The 19,819-nt window shown below is 40.0% G+C and overlaps 1 protein-coding gene across 7 annotated transcripts in view; it reads right to left on the reverse strand.

The window, feature by feature from the left end:
• LCOR (ligand dependent nuclear receptor corepressor) overlaps positions 1-19,819 on the reverse strand; it is an 84,116-nt gene that overhangs the window by 9,528 nt on the left and 54,769 nt on the right. For 2 of the 7 annotated variants that reach the window (XM_085582652.1, XM_021536393.4), the window contains one exon: positions 16,741-18,752. The exons of 4 other annotated variants lie outside the window; for them this stretch is intronic. In XM_085582652.1, coding sequence (XP_085438778.1) covers positions 17,783-18,752 — 970 coding nt within the window. In that variant the 3' untranslated portion in view covers positions 16,741-17,782. Of the gene's footprint in view, positions 1-74; positions 166-16,740; positions 18,753-19,819 lie in introns of those variants that run through there. One more of the 7 variants, XM_077784664.2, reaches the window with a different exon arrangement.

The raw sequence follows: 19,819 nt of genomic DNA on the forward strand, positions 1-19,819 counted from the left end.
CCCTTTTTGGGTTTCCTTTTTTAGCCCTTGAACATCAGTTTGATTGATTATAAGTTTACAGGTATGTTTTGTACCTCAGAGGCACAAGAAGCAGCAGCAGAACAAAAGTTCAAGGCTAAGTGTTTCTGTTCCTTTCAGACCACTCTAAGCACCAGGATTATAGTTCTGTAAAAGAAACAAAACATAGCTATAAACTTATAAAATCCAATTCAGTATTTTTACAGGGATGACCTTTCCCCTCCCTCTCCTGCTGCCCACAGCTGACTGTGCCAGTTGGCAGAGAGGTGCCTTACACCACCCAAAAACAGAGGTACCATTTGAGTACCCTACCAAGCTGAAGGGTGTCTTGGAAACCTGACTAAAAGCAGAGATTTGAGAAACATGGGTGACTAAGAAGAAAGACTAATTGGTGAGCAATGCTCTCCATCAGCTGAACTCAAAGCACTGACCATGCCCACTGTGAGCCCAAGGTCTGGGGCAGGGTCTCACTGCCCTTGCGTGGCACCTCCAGCTCGCTGGTTTCAACCACTTAATTTATTTTTCAGGGTGAGTGGAAATGCCTTTTTGAGGGGTTGCAAAGGAAGAACAGCCTCTTAAAGGGGACCTGCTCACTGCTGGCAGTCAGGTGAGCTGACCCCAGCCCCAGGGGTGCAGTGAATCCTGCATGCTAAGCATGCACTTGAAAGAGGCTGTGCTGTGGGTTCCCAAGGACAGGTCTCCTTTGCCTGTGCTGGAGGGCTGCATGCAGAGCTCTTACCCAGCAGAAGGGGGAAATGGGTTCTCTGCCAGTACCAGTTCAGCTTGTTGGAATGGCCATGCAAAAGCAAACATGCTGGGAAAGGCGTGGGACCATCTGACTGTGCTCAAACCCATCTCCACTCATAGCTGCAGCACAGACCTCGTGCCTTGAGAGGCGCAGGATGTGCTTCCTTCTGCTGGCAGAATGGATGTCCCCTTGAAGGGGATGGGCAAATCAGCCATGGGCACAAATAGTGGAAGTCACTGAAGCAAGATTTTCTGGAGCTCATCTTTCAAAGCCCCAATTAAAAGGCTGACACTGGATGCACCAGTTTAAATGCCTGTATTTCAATCCTCAGAAATATGCCTGGCACCTCACACTCCCCACACAGATGAATGAGTCCCTTCACACCTCTGTGGGTGCTACAGTAATTCTCTCTCACTGCACTGAAAAAAAAAAAAAAAAAAAAAAAAAAGCAGCATGCAAAGAGCTGCGGCTCCACATAACAGCTAGGAAGGAGAAAAAGCACTCTCCTTCTCTAAATTAAAAGCTGAAGTTGTTCCAAGCACAGCCAAAATAACTATGGAAATATTACTACCAGGTTCTCAAGGCCCCTGAATTTACTCTGTCCTTGGTGACACACATGGGGATGGACTGAGCTTGTATTTCAACTGAAAAGCAGGAAGAAACAAGTTATAGGTGGGTTTTGTTTGGCTGGGTTTTTTTTGTCAACTGCATGTATTCATCAACATAACCAGGTTGTACAATCAGCCAACTGGCTGGACAAATAAGAGACATCCATTATAGATTCAGACTTTTAACCCTTCAGAGTAGTGTCTTTTATTTGCTTATTTATTTTTTAAACTAGTTAAACATTAAAAATTACTTCTCCCCACCTGTAACCAAACAGAAATCAAATAAAGCAAAGTTGATTTTACATTAAAAAAACCCAATATCAGCCTCAAGTAAGTTTTGCTTTTTTATATTCATGTCACAACTTCCTCGACTCCCACCTTCCCCAAAACCCAACTGTATTCTATAGTAGTTTATCATCACTGTGATACTTCTAATATAATATGTAATGACTAATTAAAAATTTTACCACTGAGCTATTGCTTTAAAACCAAGGGAAATTTATCACGTTGGAAATACTATTCTACATCCTAAGTTTCAAACCCTTTCCAGTATTGTCCTTGCTAATTTTTCTAATTATCAAGATCATTTGGGATCTTCTCTTTAAGGAAAAAAAATTACCATGACTGTTCCTTTCTGAGGCAGTACCCAGAATCTTTGCTGAGCTAGGTGCTCCAAAAGGATAAATAGCACTAGAAGACCAGAATAGATAGAGAAACAGACAGCACCAGAAGACAGATAACAAAAGCATGCAGGGGAAAAAAAAAAAAAAGTTCTTACAATGATTTTCACAGCTTTGCACGTTTTATAAAAAGCAGCATCCATTTAAGAGAAGGGAGAACAAACTACAGGGACTGTGGAGTAGGGAGGGATGCCCTGAGTATCTTTAACAGTCCCAGGAAGCTATACTGGCTCTGGGCTTGAGGTGACACAGGTGTGTGGCCTCTCCCCTGCTCTGTGTCCATCGCTGTCAGTTCCAGTCTGTGCTGCAGCACACTGGGGACAAAGCTCTCTCCCCAAACTTCAGACATGCACACATAGGTCAGCTGGAGTCACTGCAACTGCAGAGGTTCAACAGCTAGCCAACTCCCACTGAAGGTGCACTCAACTGCAGTAAATGAGGGCTTGTGACAAGGATAGGGTGTGCTGTGAGAAATTCCACCTTCCCCTCCTAAGTTGAACATACACTGAAAGGTGGAAGAAAACTCAAATGCACTGGACACCTTCCCCTAAGACTTTCCTGCTCCCAGCTCCAACACACACATTGCGATGCACAGCTACTGCCTACTTTTAGAAGTCTTAAAGGATTTCAAATTCTGCAATTATCCAGGTTGGGTTTTTTTCCCCAACATGAACACGGAAAACCAAATGCAGGAGCTTGGTAGAGCAGTCACTAGAGTTAACCACACTCAGCAAAGCCCGGTTCCAAAGCTTGGGAGGGGCCAGTGGAGACACCTGGAGAGCAGAGAGTATCCTGGGTGTAATTAACAGATGCTGGGGGATATGACCCCATTTCAGATAACCTGGAGATTCAGATAATTGGGCCTCAGATAATCAAGGCCACATTGTTAATAGAAACAGTATCAGAGCCCCTAACGGCGGCACTCCCCACGTGCCAACGCCACCCCTCCTTGCGCAGGAATGCCTGCTGCAATGTGAATTAGCGGTTTGATACATGTCCGTGCTCTGTCAGCGGCTGGGCTGAGCAGCAGAGCCTGTTTCTGATGCACCACTTTGGCTGGCTGCTTGGGAAATAGGTTAAGGCAGAGATGTGGATTGCAGCCTGGATGCCTGGGGACAAGGCTGTCTCAGAGCTGACGGGCTAGGTAAGCTCTATTTTGAAAGTGGGTTAATTTAGCTGCCATTCAACTACCATTAAATGATGTAGGTTAATTTTATAGTCAGATAACTATTAAGAAACCAAAACATAAGGCAGGAAATGTCTTTGTGCATACCAGTGAGGAGAGATTTCCTCTGCACTAATGCATACCCCTCCCCTTCAGCTCAAACCTCTCATCCTTCCATTTCTGCACATCCCTCACATCTTTTTTTTTTTTTAACCCTTGTCATTACACAGTCTTGTCCTTCCTCTCTCTCTTAAGACAGTCTATTCTTCCTCTCAAAAATTCACCTTGATATCCTGGCCCACAATTATTTTTCTCCTTTGTTTATATTGTCACACATTGCAGTGCTAGAGGAAGACTAACAAATCCAAACCACATCTGACCCTGGCAGATGTCCACTAAGGTTCCATCTTCCCACACACAACCAGTATTTGTGCAGCTATGTGGTAAATTCGGGTAGGGAACTACACCTTACTTAGTATGCAACATTCCATCACTGCTAATACTCTCAGGTTACTTTAGGAGTATTTACCATATTTAAAGCCTCTTCAATTGGCATTTTACCCTTTGTAAATGGATGCTGCAGATGAAATGTACTTTATCTCTGCGATTTTCCTTCCCACAGCATAATGATCGGTATTGTTTGTTTCTTTATACTGGTGACAAAACCCATCAATTGCTGGTTTGTCATAAAAGGAAAAATAAAATGAAAAAAATAATCAACAACAGCTTATGCCAGCAAAGGAACAGATCCTTTGGAAAAAGCAGAGGTGACTCATCACTCCTCACACGCAGCAAGGAAGAAGCAAGCATCACAGCCCTGCAGATCCCCCCGAGATGCCTCCACAGATTGCCCCCCTCTGACTTCTGTGCTTTCCTCCAGCAGGAAAGTGAGTCCCTAACTTTTGCAGAGAAAGCCAAAGTGATGAAGACCCTTTAGCACATGCTGCCCATCAAGCAATTGCAGATCTCCTCTACTGCAGACATTTTCAATCATATTAACAGTAAGTGCACTGTGCAAACCCTGAGAGCTCACAGAAATAACTCACGCTCAGCCATGCAGTTGTAATGAGACAATGCTAACGGGACGTTGGCATTTGCACTGTGCTTTCTATGACCAGAGAAATACAGAACGGGACCATACCCAGAAATTGCAGCTAAACCACGTCTGAAAAATCCTCCTCTCAGCAACTCAGACATTCAGATAGTGACACCAGAGCCCAAACAATGCACATTGTGGGAATTCTGACCCACAAAAAGCTGACTGCCAAATTCCCTGTCGTCCTGCTGAGCCCTTGCTACTCTGATAAATCTTGCAATGAAAGTCCATTTTTCTGCTCATGAAACGTAAATGCCAGCACTAAGGCACTACATTTGTCACTTTGATTTTAAGCTTTAAAATTATTATTCTATTACAATATTATATTATGTAACTATTATTCCAGATTCAATAATATAATTGAGTGCAGAGCACGTTTCTTTTAAATTCTGAATTATGTTATTTTTCCTTTTATCAATTAGAAATTCAGTCTAAACAAAAGTAAAGACACCAATATAAGGACAGGTATGTGCAAGGTTGCTAGAACTAAAGAGCAGATGAGTGGTCACCTTTACTATACACACTCATGTTTGTTAGAGAAAAGCCAATACAGGGACTGAAACAGGAGCAAAAATCTACTTGCATTGGAGCATGAGCAACAAAGCTCAGTGAATTACAGCTAGACAGACCACTAGTGAGCAGTAAGGTCAGGCAGCTCCCACCATGGTTGAGCCAGAACTTAGTTATTAACAACCACACCTCAGGTACCAAGTAAGCTTGAGTAGATGTTTGATGGATAGAAACAAGGAAGAAATTTGTACTTCTGTATAAACAGTGTATCTGCTAAGATAGCTTCTTATGCAAAACCAGGATCCTCCTGGGTCTTTTTTTACTGTCTCCTTTCAAAATCAAATAGCTTGTTTTAAACCTCATATGCAGCTAGTTGCTTTAAAGGCCTGAAAGGAATCTGAGGAAGACACCATGTGTGACCACAGTGCACCTGAAAGCATGAGAAAACTAAAATACCATCTTCACCTGGAAGGGGAATGTGGTGAAAACTAGTGGATCCTCCAAGCAACCACCTCAGGCTTAGATTATAGCAAGGGACCCAGCACAAATATTGGCTGTGTATATGAAAAACCCCTTCACACATGCAGGGAAGCTGTTCAGCTTCTCCGAGTTCAGCTTCACCTGAAGCTGTGTTGGATGCTCCCTGCAGTCCCAGAGTAACTCAGCAATTAGTGTCAGGGCCTTCCTCTAAAGCTCAGTGAGAAGAAAGGCTTGGCTTTAAGAAAGGAAACCATAAAAACCCCTTTTCAAAGTTAGGAATGTCATTCCAAATGAGTTAAGGAAGCCCTACACTTTAATAGCTGGGCAGGAGGGATCTGGGACATGAGACAATACGATCTTGGTGCACATCAGCAAAAAAATTCCAAACCTGAGCAGGTGTAACCTATTTAGCACTGTAATTTTTACTGGCAGTTTGCTGATAATCCTGTACAAACAAACCACTCCTCCTGTCAGCACATGGTTGGCTGATCTGCACCTGGAGCAGGAGACCAACAAAGGTAGGCAAGCAAGCAGTGACCAAGCCAGCCCTGGAAACCACAGCCAGGGAGACAAGGCAGGAGCCACACACAACAGATCCACTGCAGGCTTGGGTACAGGCAGCAGCTGAAGCCTCTGCCCCACCTCTCATGGTGTTAAGGTGAGGGCTGGGTGGGTTATGGTCCAGGACACCGGTCAGCTCCTTAGGGGCATGGAGCTGTATTTTCACACAGGCAGCTTTTGTATGTTCAGGCAGCAGTGCTTGTATTTCTGTGCTCTGAGGTATGCCTTAAGCACTTCTAATTTTAGTTGAGCTTTTAAACAATTCCTGGAAATCTGAGCTGTAGCCATCTCATATGAAAATCTGCCTTTTAGTTAAGTGTGTTCGGAACAGACTCCTGCCGAGCTGTGAGACACCTGCAGAGAAGGAGGCAGCAAGAGGAGATTTTTAGAAGTTCTATTTCAAATGTGATCCACAATTTTGATACATTCAAAGTGACCTGTAAAAACAAGATGCAATTGTTTTGTGTTCCCTCTTCATGATACCAAAAGGGAGCTTTTAAAGATTGTGTTGTCTGCGGTTTTCAAGTAGGCGGGTAAGAAGGAACTTAATTAATTCATAGGTGTGAAGTCATTCACATTTCTTTTGATTTTCATACTAGACAGTTGAGAACACCTTGGATTTCAAGTTACAGAGTCTGCATCAAATGTACCAGATCAGAGGAAACAGCACTCTCACAAAGTGGGATACTTCCAGCACTGTAACATCTACTAAAGTGTTTCAAGAATAATTACATTAAAAAGATCAACTTTCTCTTTATTCTCTTTGCCATCTTCATTGTATCAAAATCCATAATCCTAGATTTACCCTAACACTTCAAGCTCAGTTTTTTGAAATTGCTTTTCATCTGGAACTCTGTTCCTCTGTACATGAATCATATTCCTAAAGAGGTCCAAGAACCTGCTACTCACTTCCAGTTAAAACCTCCATTCAGCCAGTACCCTTGTTTGGACATCTGCCAGGGCAGAGTTGGCAGACTAAGAAAATAGTGATTTGCTGAAGTATCTTCCTGAATCAGGATTTAAATCCTGCCCCTCCCCCAGACCCACTTTTGTCATGCCTCTAGGAAATCAGAGAGCTCAGCATGCTCTGGCAGGAAAGCCACTGGTGATCCATCACTGCAGACACCAGAGCAAGCTCTGCACTGGTGGTGTTTGAGGAGCCACAACACAAGGGCTCAGCTTTGGTTACATGGGAAGGTGAAACTGCGATGCTCAGGAATTCCCTTAATTAAACCAGCTTCACTCACAAAAATTAAGCTTTTTTCCAGCTTTCAGATCCTTCATGCTGAACTCAGGAAGTTGCCTCCTTACAGGTTTAGTTTAAATGCCAAAACTTTCAGGTGCATTTGTAGCTGAAGCTTCTTGCTCTTCCCCTCCCAGCAGCTCTTACTTCCACAGAGAAGCAATGGGCAGAGCCTCTCATTTCACATCTGAGCGAGGATCTGCATTGTAGCAAGTGACCCAGGTGTATGTGGGGGTACAGTCCACAGCTATTCCACAAAGGATCTGTCACTTCAGAAGGTGACCACATATGCTCCTGCAGGTACAAAAGAGGCAGCTCCTTCTTTCAATAACAGATTAGCAGCTCAAAATCCACTCTGAGTCCAAACAAGCTGAAGGAAATTAGCAGGTGACTTTTAAACCTGCCTAAACAGGGCTAGTTGTGTTTCTTTTCTACTTTTATAATAGACAACAGCATGGAAGCTTCTTTCTGGGTCTGGATGCAACCTCTTGCAAAATCTTGTCATGATACAAGAAACAGCTTTTAAAAGAAGAAATGAAGACTGTGTTCATTTAAGTTTGAACAATTTAATTTTAGTAGTGCGAGACCATCAGCAAGTCCTTCAGGAAAAGCAGAAAAATGTGGTATTTCTGATAATCGCAGGACTAAAAGTGTCAATTAAAAATGTTCTGGGACAAGCCTGCACAGTGTAATACATCCTAAAGAATGGCAGATGGGAATATGGTTCATCACTTTCAAAGGCTATTTTCATAGATTTGACAGATGTATTCAGACAAAGAGAAAAAAAATATGATAAATGATAGTTTACTGCACAAGGCTTTCAAGCTATGTACACATAAAAACTCACTATTCCTGAATAAGTGTAAGATGTAGTCTCCAGTTAAACCGAGTTTTTTACTTAAGAGAGATTTGCCTGGTAAAACTAAACCAATGACAGCATCCAATTACCACTTTTTGTTTTTAATATCGGTATTAGTATATAAGAAATACAATAATTAGTTTGTAATGTAACAGTTATTTAATGATTTAAAAAACAAAAAAGGAACTGAAAAATGCAAACCCTAAATTACTTACTTTTCAATAGCACATGCTAAGAAAGACGGTTTCTCAGGAGAAAAGAAGCCTGGGCTAGATACTGTGCAGCATTATGAATTTTCCTAAAGCTAGGAAATCCCTATGCATCACTCTCAAAATCATCCTAGAACTGAACATAAAGGTTAGCAGAAATGCCTAAACTCACATGGGTTCCATTATACACCACTTAGTGTAACCTACTTTTTAGTATTCAGCATTTCAGTATCAATAATGCATAACCTCAAAAGTCGTTCAACCCAAAGTACAGTCACGAGAAAGTAAACGTGGATCTTGGAGAAGGGCTGGCTGCAGTGTGGTGTCACTGCTGGATTTGCCTTGTGCCCTTGTGCAGAGGGACAGCAAGATGGGAGATGCTGGAGCCTTCCCTGTGCTAATGGGGAGCTGGGGACCTGCCCCCTCTGCAGAAGAAGAGCAGAGAAAATAAAGCTGCAGAGAAAATAAAAGCAACACCAGTGCCTTGGTGAGCAGCTAAGAAACGTGCCTGTGCCTGGTGACATTGCACCAGTACAAAGCTCTACTGCCCTGCCTGCTGCCACCCCACAGCCCAAAACCAACCCACAGGGGGCTCTGGCCACACTTTCACTTCCTCCGTGCCTACCTTGGCTCATTACTAAGTGCTCAGTGAACATCACTACACCACCTTTTATTTTCCCTCCTGAGAGGTTGTTTGTTCTTCACTGGATAAATTATTTACCATTAAGGAAATTAAGGTGGCCAGTAGGGAAGCGCAAATTAAGAGTACGGGAGTTCATGAGATTGGGCTGCTATGAGACAGCGTTTCAGCTTTCACATGTATTCCCTACCCAGCTGCTAAAGCAGCTTTACCATCAATCCTATTTAGGACAAGAACCCAACAGAGTATGGAGATTCCAAAGCTCAGTCCTTCAGCCAGAAACTGCTTTACCTTCTATTTTCACTTCCTCCCCTGCTTTTCCCCCCTTGTGATAGTTTGCATCTCATATCCTTGGGCTACTAGTAACAAGCATTTAGAAAGCACATTAGAAACAACAGAATTGGAACCCCTTGAAGTTTTTCACAACAAAATTTATTAGAAGAATAGTGGTTTTGAAAAGTCTAGCATCCAGTGAAAACTACCATACACAACGTTACAGCTGGGAATGTGTTTCCAAAATGACATGGTCAAATAATACAATGGAGCCATTAAATCTTACACATGCACAACAAGAGAATTAGCGCTTTGACATACAATGCAAAAAATAAATGGACCACATGAAATAAAAATTTAAAAGTACTTATCACATACATTAAGACACAGCTTATTTAGTCCAGTCAAAAAATCAGAACTGCATTAAAAAAATTAATGTAGTGCAATCAAACCAAAAACCTTAATTTGTGATCATAAGTGCTCTACTACATAAAACATTGATCATAGCAAGGAACAAAAAATTCAAATCACACAGTACAAAAAAAATCTGTAAATAAATATAAACTACAGTACAAGAGAAATATTAAATTATACAATTCCGTCAAACTGTAAACAGTATATTGAAATGAGGTCCATAAGAGTAAAGGGGGGGGTTCCTGTTTTTTTTCCCATGACACTTGAACTTCTAGAGGTCAGAGAGAAATGCCATTTTCCATACTCTTCAAAGACTATGGGTTACATAAATAGAAAGAGAAGACTTTTTAGATGTAAAGTGTCAAATAATAAAGCAGAGGTGTTGCTGACTTGTGACTGCCAACAGATCACCATGAAGGCGGAACGGCAGGCTTTAGTTTCAGGCTTGGCCTCCAGGTGAGCACAGCACAGAGGCCTGGCACTGCAGGTGTTTGGTGAACAGCGCTCAGCCTTAGAAAGGAGCCACCTCATGAGCTCTGGTCCTACCCAAGAGGTGGAAATAATTATGAACAACCTGGACCTCTGCTGATTATCTGACAGGTTTACATGCTTGTCATACAAACACCAACTTTGGCAGAACAATTACTAATAAACTCAAAGCACTCCCGGCCCATTGGTTTCCATCACAGTGGCCAGTGCACAGAATTCTCTAAGGACATTGCATAACTAGAGTGTAGAGGTCAGACAGCCAAGGACCCGTGCTTGAGGTTAGAAGTAGTTATGGTGAGAGAGAAGCAAGAGCCACGTTAAGAAGCTGCCTCTGTTTTCACAGAAGCAGCTGGGAATGTATTTCTTTTTTAGCTGCGCTGGCTAGTAGTGGCATTTTAAAATATATAAGTTTAAGATAACATATATACTATATATGTATATAATATAATACATATTATATAATATACATAGGAATTTCTTACAATACATACCAGGAACCCCCACGCGATCTGCTCAGTAGTAATAACTGAATATACAGAATGCCACTATAAGTGTCTGAGGCACTGTGTGCTGGAGAGTAAATATGCAGCTTTAAAATCCGTTTGGCTGAGTTATACCTGGATACCTGAACTGAGTTTTAAGTTGACATTCATCAAGGATGTGCTATCAGCACGTCAAAAGAAAAGCAAAACAAAATACAAGTCACTGCTAGGTTTAAGAAGAGAGTACAAGTACCTGAATTGAGTGAGGATAGTGTGTAAACTGTCCCTGAGGGTTTTTAAACAGTGTGTGTACAAGTTGGATTCCTAAGAACATTAGTTTAAACTTACACTGCGGACTGATAAAATACCAACGTCTGACAATTTAACAAGTGGAGGTTAAAAAGAGTTATGAGCAAACACTCAAAACATTTTATACATTTTAAAGCAGCAGTAAGCTGCTGTAAGCATACATCCCATCAGTACAAGCAACACGTGGGACTTAGATAAAGGTTTCTATTTGCAAAAAGCCCATCATATATTGATAAGAATATTCACCTGCTAAATTAGAATGCACCTAGTTACAGACTAGCAATTCAAGATTAATTTTTTAATCAAATACTTTGCTATACTTTGCTATTACATACTAAAATTCCTTAAGCTCACTAATGCTGGTATTCTAATCTATTTTTTTAAATGTTCCCCCTTCATTTAAGAAATATACCATTCCACAACTTAAACATTAAGATCCATTTTCAGTCCTCAGATGTAAAAAGCATGTCAATGAGTTTATATTAAAAATTTACACGGTAAAAAGGCTTGAATTTCAGCCAGAGATTCTAAATACTACTCATTCCCTGAAGGCATAAGGGAGAAAGAATCCCTACCCATTTTTCTTGTGATATAGTTTTCAAACTGAACATTAAACAATGGTCCAAAATGTTGTGGGGTTTTTTTTTTTTTTTTTTTCAGTTTGGGAAACTTCCCTTCCCTACCCATCATCCCAGATTCCCAATGTTAAGCCCTGAAATGGCCTACTGAAATGATCAGTTAAAAATACCAGGCATGTATATATACATCCCCTGCCTGAACTGCAGAATATTTTGTTGTACTAGTCTTTAAAAGACAGATTAATATCCCAAGAAACCTTGTGATCTGACCTGACAAGCTGTTCATGATCCTAGATTGTATATTTGAAGTATTTTATAACCTGAAGACCAGATTTAATTAAGACTCTGGCATTGTAACAGAGAAAGTGCTGCAGTTATTTATCCCTTTTCTGGTACTTTAGAATAGGTCAGACAAGTGCTTTTTATAGTGACAGTAAAATTTTACATGTTTTCACGCAGGCATAAAAAGTATTATCTGCAAAACTATTTGAGAAATGTAGCACCAAGTAATTGAAAAACTGTTTAAGTAGCTCTAGTAGTATCCTCATTATTTCCAAGTAGGAAAAAAATATTAAGATAAACTGTGCTAGGTGATGATGACAGAAATTGCTTCTGATGTTAACTTTTCCTGCTCCAGTCAAAATGAAGCCTTTGTCCTAATCCCTGCTCTGTAAAGTAATTATAATCTTGAGTCCTCCTGAATTATACTTACCAGTTCAGTAGAGACAAGCACAGGGGCACTGGTGGGGATGCTTGTTTTTAAGAAGATAAATTAAATGCCCTGTACAGACTGAAAAAATTCCTCCTCTCTAGTACCTCACCCAGGAAAACTGATTTTGCAACTGGGCTGAGAGATTTTTGTGAGGATTAAATAAAGCTCTCTCAACATGAAGGTTTTCATGACAATACCTGAATACAGGCATAATTCAGTAGGACATGAGGTCCAAAACTGCTACTGTAATACTGGTTTAGAGACTTGGCCCCAGTCAAAGGACAGGAAAGAAAGAGAGAGATGGACACTGGAATGCTCTAAGTACTTAACAGCTTTTTGTGGTATACGTGAAGTGGATCTACAGATCATTTTGAGTTTGTAGTATCTCTCTGCTTAGTGGTCATCATAGTGCACTGTGTTTATACACTGGATAATCTGAAGTGAGTTACTATAGTGGCTACTTTATCTGCTACATTCATCAGAACTGCATACAACTAGCAGTGCAGACTTTCAGGTTTCTGAAGGCTCCAATTACTGAATTTTCAATATAATTCAATATCAAGTAGAAACCTTTATAGTACCAAAACAAGTCTCAAAATTATTTTCTTTAAGCTTTCTAAAACAATATTAGCCAACATTATGTACTGATGCCAAGAAAAAGCAACATTGACCTAGACTGAAATTACATTTAATTTCTGAAACATTTGTGGGGAATATCTAGAGATTTCTGATCCTCATGAAAATGAGGGAAACAACCCTTCCCATCCTACTTTTAACATTTGGCAGAGAATTTAAGCTATTTAAAATATTGTGACCAATCTTTCTGTCAGGTTAATAATTTTGCCTTCATAAGATTTTGGACTGCAATAAGAGTATGCATTCTTATACTGAAGAGTTCAAATTTTGTCTTCACTGAAGGAAGAGGTCTTTACATTACAGATGCAGCCACACTGTTTTTGAGAAAAAAAGGGAACAGTAAAGTGCTCCCTTCACTCCTTGGACACTGTGTTCTTCTCCTAAGACTCAAGGACATCTTAAGAGCATTACATGAAAGTAAACTGGAAAGAAACACATGGCAATTCCAGTTTTGCCTGTACAACAATCGTTGCAGATGATACAAAAAGCAATTCAATCAGAACTAAAAAGCTGTTTCACAAAGCTTACTCAACCCTAAAGCCCCTAAATCACTTTGCCAGCTCCCATGAATTTCCAGGGAAAGGCAATGTACTCTGGAGTAGTCATGAAAGAAATATTTAGATGCAAATGTTGGCCTGCCACAAGACAAAGCACAGACTATTCCTTGTCTGGTCTTACCCAGTCTAAACACAAATGCAGTTACCTCCCGTTTAGGAACATCCTCCAACAGTGGAAAGTTCTGCAAAAAAGGTCATGCAGGAATTGCGAGAACACAGAAGCTGAACGTGTTCCCTTACTAGAGGCATTATCCTATCTGTACCCCTGCATTGTTATTTTTTTTTTCTCCAGCTGCCAAAAAAGTTCAGAGTTTGAATTCAGGTCTAGCAGTAGGGTTGGTAATGCAAGAATCAAGTTATGAGTTCTGCAACAAAAAAGAAAGTAAAGGTATACCTGTATTGCTTATGCAGCAACTTCTCCTGTGCAACAGGGAAAAATGAGAAATTCTAAAGGAAACTGTCTTGAACCTTTAGAAAAAAATCAGGGAATGACTGGAAAATAAATAACCTTTAGACAGAAATAAAAATGAGTCCAGAAACGTGTCCCTACAATATCTAACTGGAAACGTTCAACTCTATAGCTGTACTCAAGCATTACAGCCACAATAATGCCTACAACACTGTGGAATGAGGATCCAGCTGGCTGAAAGTGAGGTAATAGTTTGTAATAGGTCAGAGTTCTAAAAAAGCACTTTTACATCTTACAGATCCAAATGAAAAAAAAAAAAAAAAAAAGGACACATTTCATACATGTTGGGCTTTCCCACCAGAACTGTACGATAATTAACTCCACACCAGGACCCCTACCACACTAAGCCTTACTCATCTTCAATTATATGCTGCAGCAAAGATTTACCAAGCGACACCTAAACTTCAGTACAATATGAAACTTCGATTCTTAAAACTTTATACACACAAAATATAAAATTACTTTTCTAGGATGGGGTAGGGGAGGGGGATTCTCCTTCATGGTACTTGGACTGAAAAACTAGTTTTCAGAGACTGCCACAAATATAATTCACAGTTTCTTGCTGTCAGGCTTTTTCAGCTACATCAACGTAGTACACAACAATACTGTTAAGTCCAATAACTACATTGGATGGACATTCTCGGGAATAAGAGAAAACTAGTGACAAAAAATACCCGAAAGGTCTCCTCCTAACAACGTCTTGATTTTTACAGGGTTGCAGTTTGTCTATGTTACACGTTAATGCGATCTCACAAGAGCAGCAGGAGAAGGCTTTAAATCTTTCTCCTCTCCAAGTGATCCAAGTAACATAAGCATCCACTTACCAGAAATAAGATGAGAAACAAGGCTTTTGTTACAAAGACCGCAGTGAACCACACCTTCCCACACCAAAATATGGTCAACCAGGGATTTTGGCCATGCAAACTGCTGGTCAGCAGAAAATTAAGCATGCTAATGGACAAACATTAATTCCAATCATATATTTAAAATGATCCCAAATACTACTAGTTAGCTACACTGAAAGCGCCTGCAAAATATATGTAGTGAAAAATGAAACAAAATATTAGTGATCACTGCAGCACTTAGAGTGATACTAGTCTTAAGTGATGAATCACCTCAGAGAAAATATGTTAGATGGGACTTTGAAACAAAAAAGTAACATTAAAAGGTGCACCTGAATATTACAGACTAAATTTACAAAACCTACAATAAGGTAAAATATATATCTTTTGAATATTCAGCAGCTTTTTTTTAAATTTGTTTTTATTTTTTTGAGAGGCTCATGAAATTTTAAAAAGGGACCACTAACTAATCTCAACCATGCTTCACAAAACAATAATGGCTATTTCATATTGCAGTTACCAATGTAATGCAATTAGTGCTTAGAAAATAATCTACACTTTTTCATTTTTTTCCTTTTTAAACAGAGACCTTTGGAGGAAATATGGTTGTTCAAAAGCTTCTCGAAAAAGAAAGATTACCTGAATATTAAGTTATCACAGATCAAGTGTTGTGTTTAAAAGCTTTGCAGTTATGAGTATTACAATCTTCAGGTCTCAGGACATTTAAACTGAGAAAGTTACGTGTTTGGTTTGTTGTTGTTTTTTTTTTTTTAAATCCACTTCCTAACCAAAGCAAATAAAGAGTACTCAACTTCTCACTATCTATTTACAATTCTTAGCCTACAGTCTGAAATGACAAGACAAATTCTCTTTTAAAACTGCAGCATTAAAGGGTAGGCACACCATTCTTCTGCTGCACGATTGTCACCCACTTAAACATACACATACAAAATATTTAGGTTAGTAAAATGAGCACTCCACGTACACTACAGTGACAAGTTTTATAAAACTCAACTCATGTTTCTTAAATAAGGACAACTGCAAAAGGTTAAACCTCTCTCAAGAGTAAAACCGTGTTACTTTTTTTTTTAACTTGCAACAAACTTTCTACCATAACTCCAACAGCAGATGAAACCACACCTTAAACTGCGCCTTTATTGCAATCACCAGCTAAACTGGAACGTATTGCAGAGTTTATATACTGCTACTGAGCTTAAACTGCTTTAAATGCCAAGATGACAACTAGAAAGCTACAAGGAACCAGGATTTTGAGGACTAAAATATATTAAGTAAACAAAAATAAAGTATACTTGGGGCCAAATGCCCAGTCCATTTCAAGAATGAGCAGTGCATATTTAAAACAACAGCAATGGTGTGCCTAACCTTTGAAAATATGAAGTTGCTGGGGAGGGGGAGAGGCTAACAGAATCAATTGTTCCAGAAGTCATTCAGCATCCCTAGGGCTACCTAGGCCACCCTCCCATGAACTTTGAGAAACCACTTTCACTGACATCACTTAATGCTCTCACACAAAAGACTCCAATGCTTCTTTTGGTTGTGAAAATGGGGGAAAAAATTGTAATTCTATCTACCTTTTGCACAGATTAAGACCAAATTGCTTCTACCTGAAGAACCAGCAATTACGATTTGGTCATGTTGTGGTTAAGTCCAGTAAATTCCACTCAGTTACTGACCACTCCCGCAGAAAGTATCAAAGATAAAAGTTCAGTACAAAACTTATCCTGGATCTCCATAGAAGCATAAGGATATCACCATACTGAAAAAACTCCAGATTTGTGGTTTACGGAGTGCTTTTTTAATGGTGTTTAAATGCTTATTCTAGCATGTGCTAAACCACTATCAAAATAGATTAAATAAAAACAACAACAAAAAAGCAGGACTTAAATAAATTCCTGCTACTGGCAACTGTAATATTTAAAAAGGAAACACCCATTCATTGAGTGTTCAACCCTGACAGTATTACAGATAGATATGATGCAGAGCCTGAGTTAGATCAGGCTACCAGTGTTATACTTCTTCCCTGAACATTAACAAGCTCCTTCACTAATGTGGATATTTGGGCAGACTACTGAGGTTGTAACGTTTGAGATCACCATTTTGTGGGCTATTTTTTTTTCTTTTTTTTTTCTTTTTTTTTTTTTCCAGTATCACAGTAGTTTGTTACACAAATCCCCCATCCCTGGATTAGAGTAATTTAAACTAGCTGTTGGGACCACATAGTTCAGTAAACTCAGAACCAAGTCTGTAAAAAGTGTAAAGGTCACAAAGAACCATAGTTCTGGTATAATGAGGCATACCCTAATATATCATTTAGTGTACCCTGACTGCTCCTGACTGTGAGAAGCTTGTCTTCCATGAGATAAGGCTACATCCTCAAGCAGGTGAGTCTAAATATCACCCTTCAAAAACACCAAGTAAAATTACAGCAAAGGTAGTGTTATAAATAATTAACTGAAATTTTCTGAAGGTAGTGTATGTAAGTTTTCCCTCCCCTCCCCTCCGGGTGAGCACTAAGCAGACAGCAAATGGTAAGTACAGTTAATTTAGAAAGAAAACAGTGTAGAGCCTAATTAGACCCAATTGATTATCTATCTAGTTGACAAATCTGAGTTCAAGAGAGGTACCATTCCTAAATAATTTGATTTAGCTCAAACCTTTCAATCAACTGGATCAACAAAAATAAAAAAAAGGGGAAAAAAGATTTCTGAAACATTTTTGAAGAATGACAGTCTGCTTTTCTTTTGAAAATTGCCCAGTTTTAGGAGAGTGTCAGTTTAACAAAGTGGACTTATTTCTATAAAGGCAGATACGAAAAATCCAACATCAGAAGTTCAGGCAGGCTCTACAGGCAAGATGTCCACTTCTACAGATCTGCATTCTTTGTGAGGTAACTCAATTCTCTATTACAGAGAAACATGCAAAAGGCAAAAGAAAAAAAAAAGGAACAAAGAAAGAAAGAGGACAGTGGGAAGGTGAAGGAGGGAAACTGTGCCATACTAGGCCAGAAAAATTTACAAATGTGACATTCAGAGCACATCTTTCACCTGTGTTCACATAAGTCTATGCTAAACTGCAAAGGAAAGAGCATTGCAGTAAACAGGAGACTCAGGTGCGCTCAGTGATGGTTGAACTATGCAGTAGTGCTCACCCAGTTTGCAAAGTAATTGGCACTCTACAACATCCCTATTCATCCTTCAATTCATTCGCACTTTGTGCTGCTTCTCCCTGGGGATCTAATTCAATCTTTACTGAAACATCCTGCCCCTCCGACCTCATTAATTTCATTTTTTTCTTTGGAGGGTTTTTCAAAGTGCCCAGCCTCTCTTTAACTTTGTACTCCAGTGTACTGTGGGGGATCCCATAAATACTCTGAGCTTTGGAAACACTCATTTTCCCGCTCATAACCACAGAGATTGCTTCCTCCAGTATCTCGCTGTTGTACTGTCTGTATCTCCCTCTTTTCTTCCTAGGTTGCTTGGAGCCAGGATCTCCCTCTTGATCTGAGGTGGGATATGGCTGTCCAGAGGTAGACTGCTCAGCATCTGAGCCCCAGGAATCTGGTCCAGCATCCAGCAAACTTCTCCTATTTTGTTTTGGAAGGATAGCCCTTAACTTTTTGCTAAGTGCGCTCTCCGTTTGTGAACCCATTACCAAAGAGCTATAGCTGTACTGGTCACCAGTGCGGGACTCCCATGAAAGGTCCATGCCTCGAACTTGTGGTATCTTTAAATCCACAGGAGATGAATGGCTCACGTCCTTTTTCCCATCCTGTTTAGTGTGAAGTGCCATTTTTTGAAAGGCAGAGTTTTCTGTAAGAAAAGGAAGGTCACTGATGTTGCTGAGTGCACCATTTCCCCTGAATTTCATGCGGCTGAAATTAAATTCGTAGTGTGGTTTTGCCCAAGAAGCCTCCCTGGATAATATTAAGTGCTGTCCATGATTCTGTAGTCCAGATGGCCCATGGCTGGCAGCCGTAGAAAACTGGTTTCTGCTCAGCAGTTCTTCACTAATCTGGAGTGATCGAGCCAGCGGTACTTTAAGAGATGTGGAGTGGCCATAACCTTCCCTGGTTCCATCCTGCAAGCTTCTTGGAGGTACCCCATCACCACTCTGTAGTCCCTCCGGATGGTGCTGGCTGGGTCTCCCAGGTCGCCTAATTGGATGGAAGGAAACTGATGTGAGCAGGACTTGCACAGGTAGGGAGGGATGGGTGAGGGGGCCACTCCTTTATTAGAAGGCCTTGCTTGGGTAACATCACTTTTTGTGTTATTTATTTTTCTCTAAATTTTTTTTTATTACTTTAATTTTTTTTTTTAAGTCTCAGCATCAGTCAGTTTTAAAACTTGTTCACAAAAAAAAGAGAAGCTTTTTGGGCAAAGAAAAATGAAACCTGTTGGCTGGTCTCTGGTTGGGTTCACAAATTCTCGGAGTAGAAAAGACTTCGCGCAAGCGTCTGAAAATAGCACCTTAATTCCAAAGTAGTAATCAATCGCCATAGATCTACACACAACTGTGTTACTGGTGTGACGTTACCACTAAACAAGCACAGTAATAAAAGAGTAAGCCAAAGTGCAACATATTCAGCATGTAAATATGACTGCCACCTGCAGTATCTGCACACAGGTGGAAACCCTGGATAGTGTTTGCTTACATCATATTGAAGAATTGCTGCCCAGGAGAAAAGAAAAAGCTTAGCAGGCCTCAGAGGTATTTGCCTGACTTTCATTAAGCACCAAATATGAAAGCTGGGATACTGCAGATCACAAAGAAAAACACTTACACTAGACTTACCAACTGCTTTCTTAACAACTAATTGCATATATACAGAGCCCTGAATCTCATTTGATATAAGCATGCCTAGGAAAAGAAAAGATCTAAGCGCCAACTGTCATCCAGATTAAGGGTTAAAAAAAAAAGCAGTATGTATTTTTAACATTTCCCTTTCATCACATGTGTTCTTTCTATGAAATTAAGTACTACTGCTGCAGAGAATCACATCTATTTTAATGCTTTGATTGCTTAGCCCCCTGTAGTTATTAAGTCACATTGGTTTCAAAATCCACCTCCAAATTTCTCTATGTTCAGCATACAAATTAACAAAGAGAATCTATTTTAATGCTCTGGGACACTATACTGGCATCAAGTCCTCTGGCTAAGTCAGCATTACTTAAGGATAGGATACATAGTACTGAAAAGCTACATTATTATTTTTAACATCAC

Source organism: Lonchura striata, chromosome 6, assembly GCF_050655825.1.
Source record: "Lonchura striata isolate lonStrDom1 chromosome 6, ASM5065582v1, whole genome shotgun sequence".
NCBI classification, from domain to species: domain Eukaryota; kingdom Metazoa; phylum Chordata; class Aves; order Passeriformes; family Estrildidae; genus Lonchura; species Lonchura striata.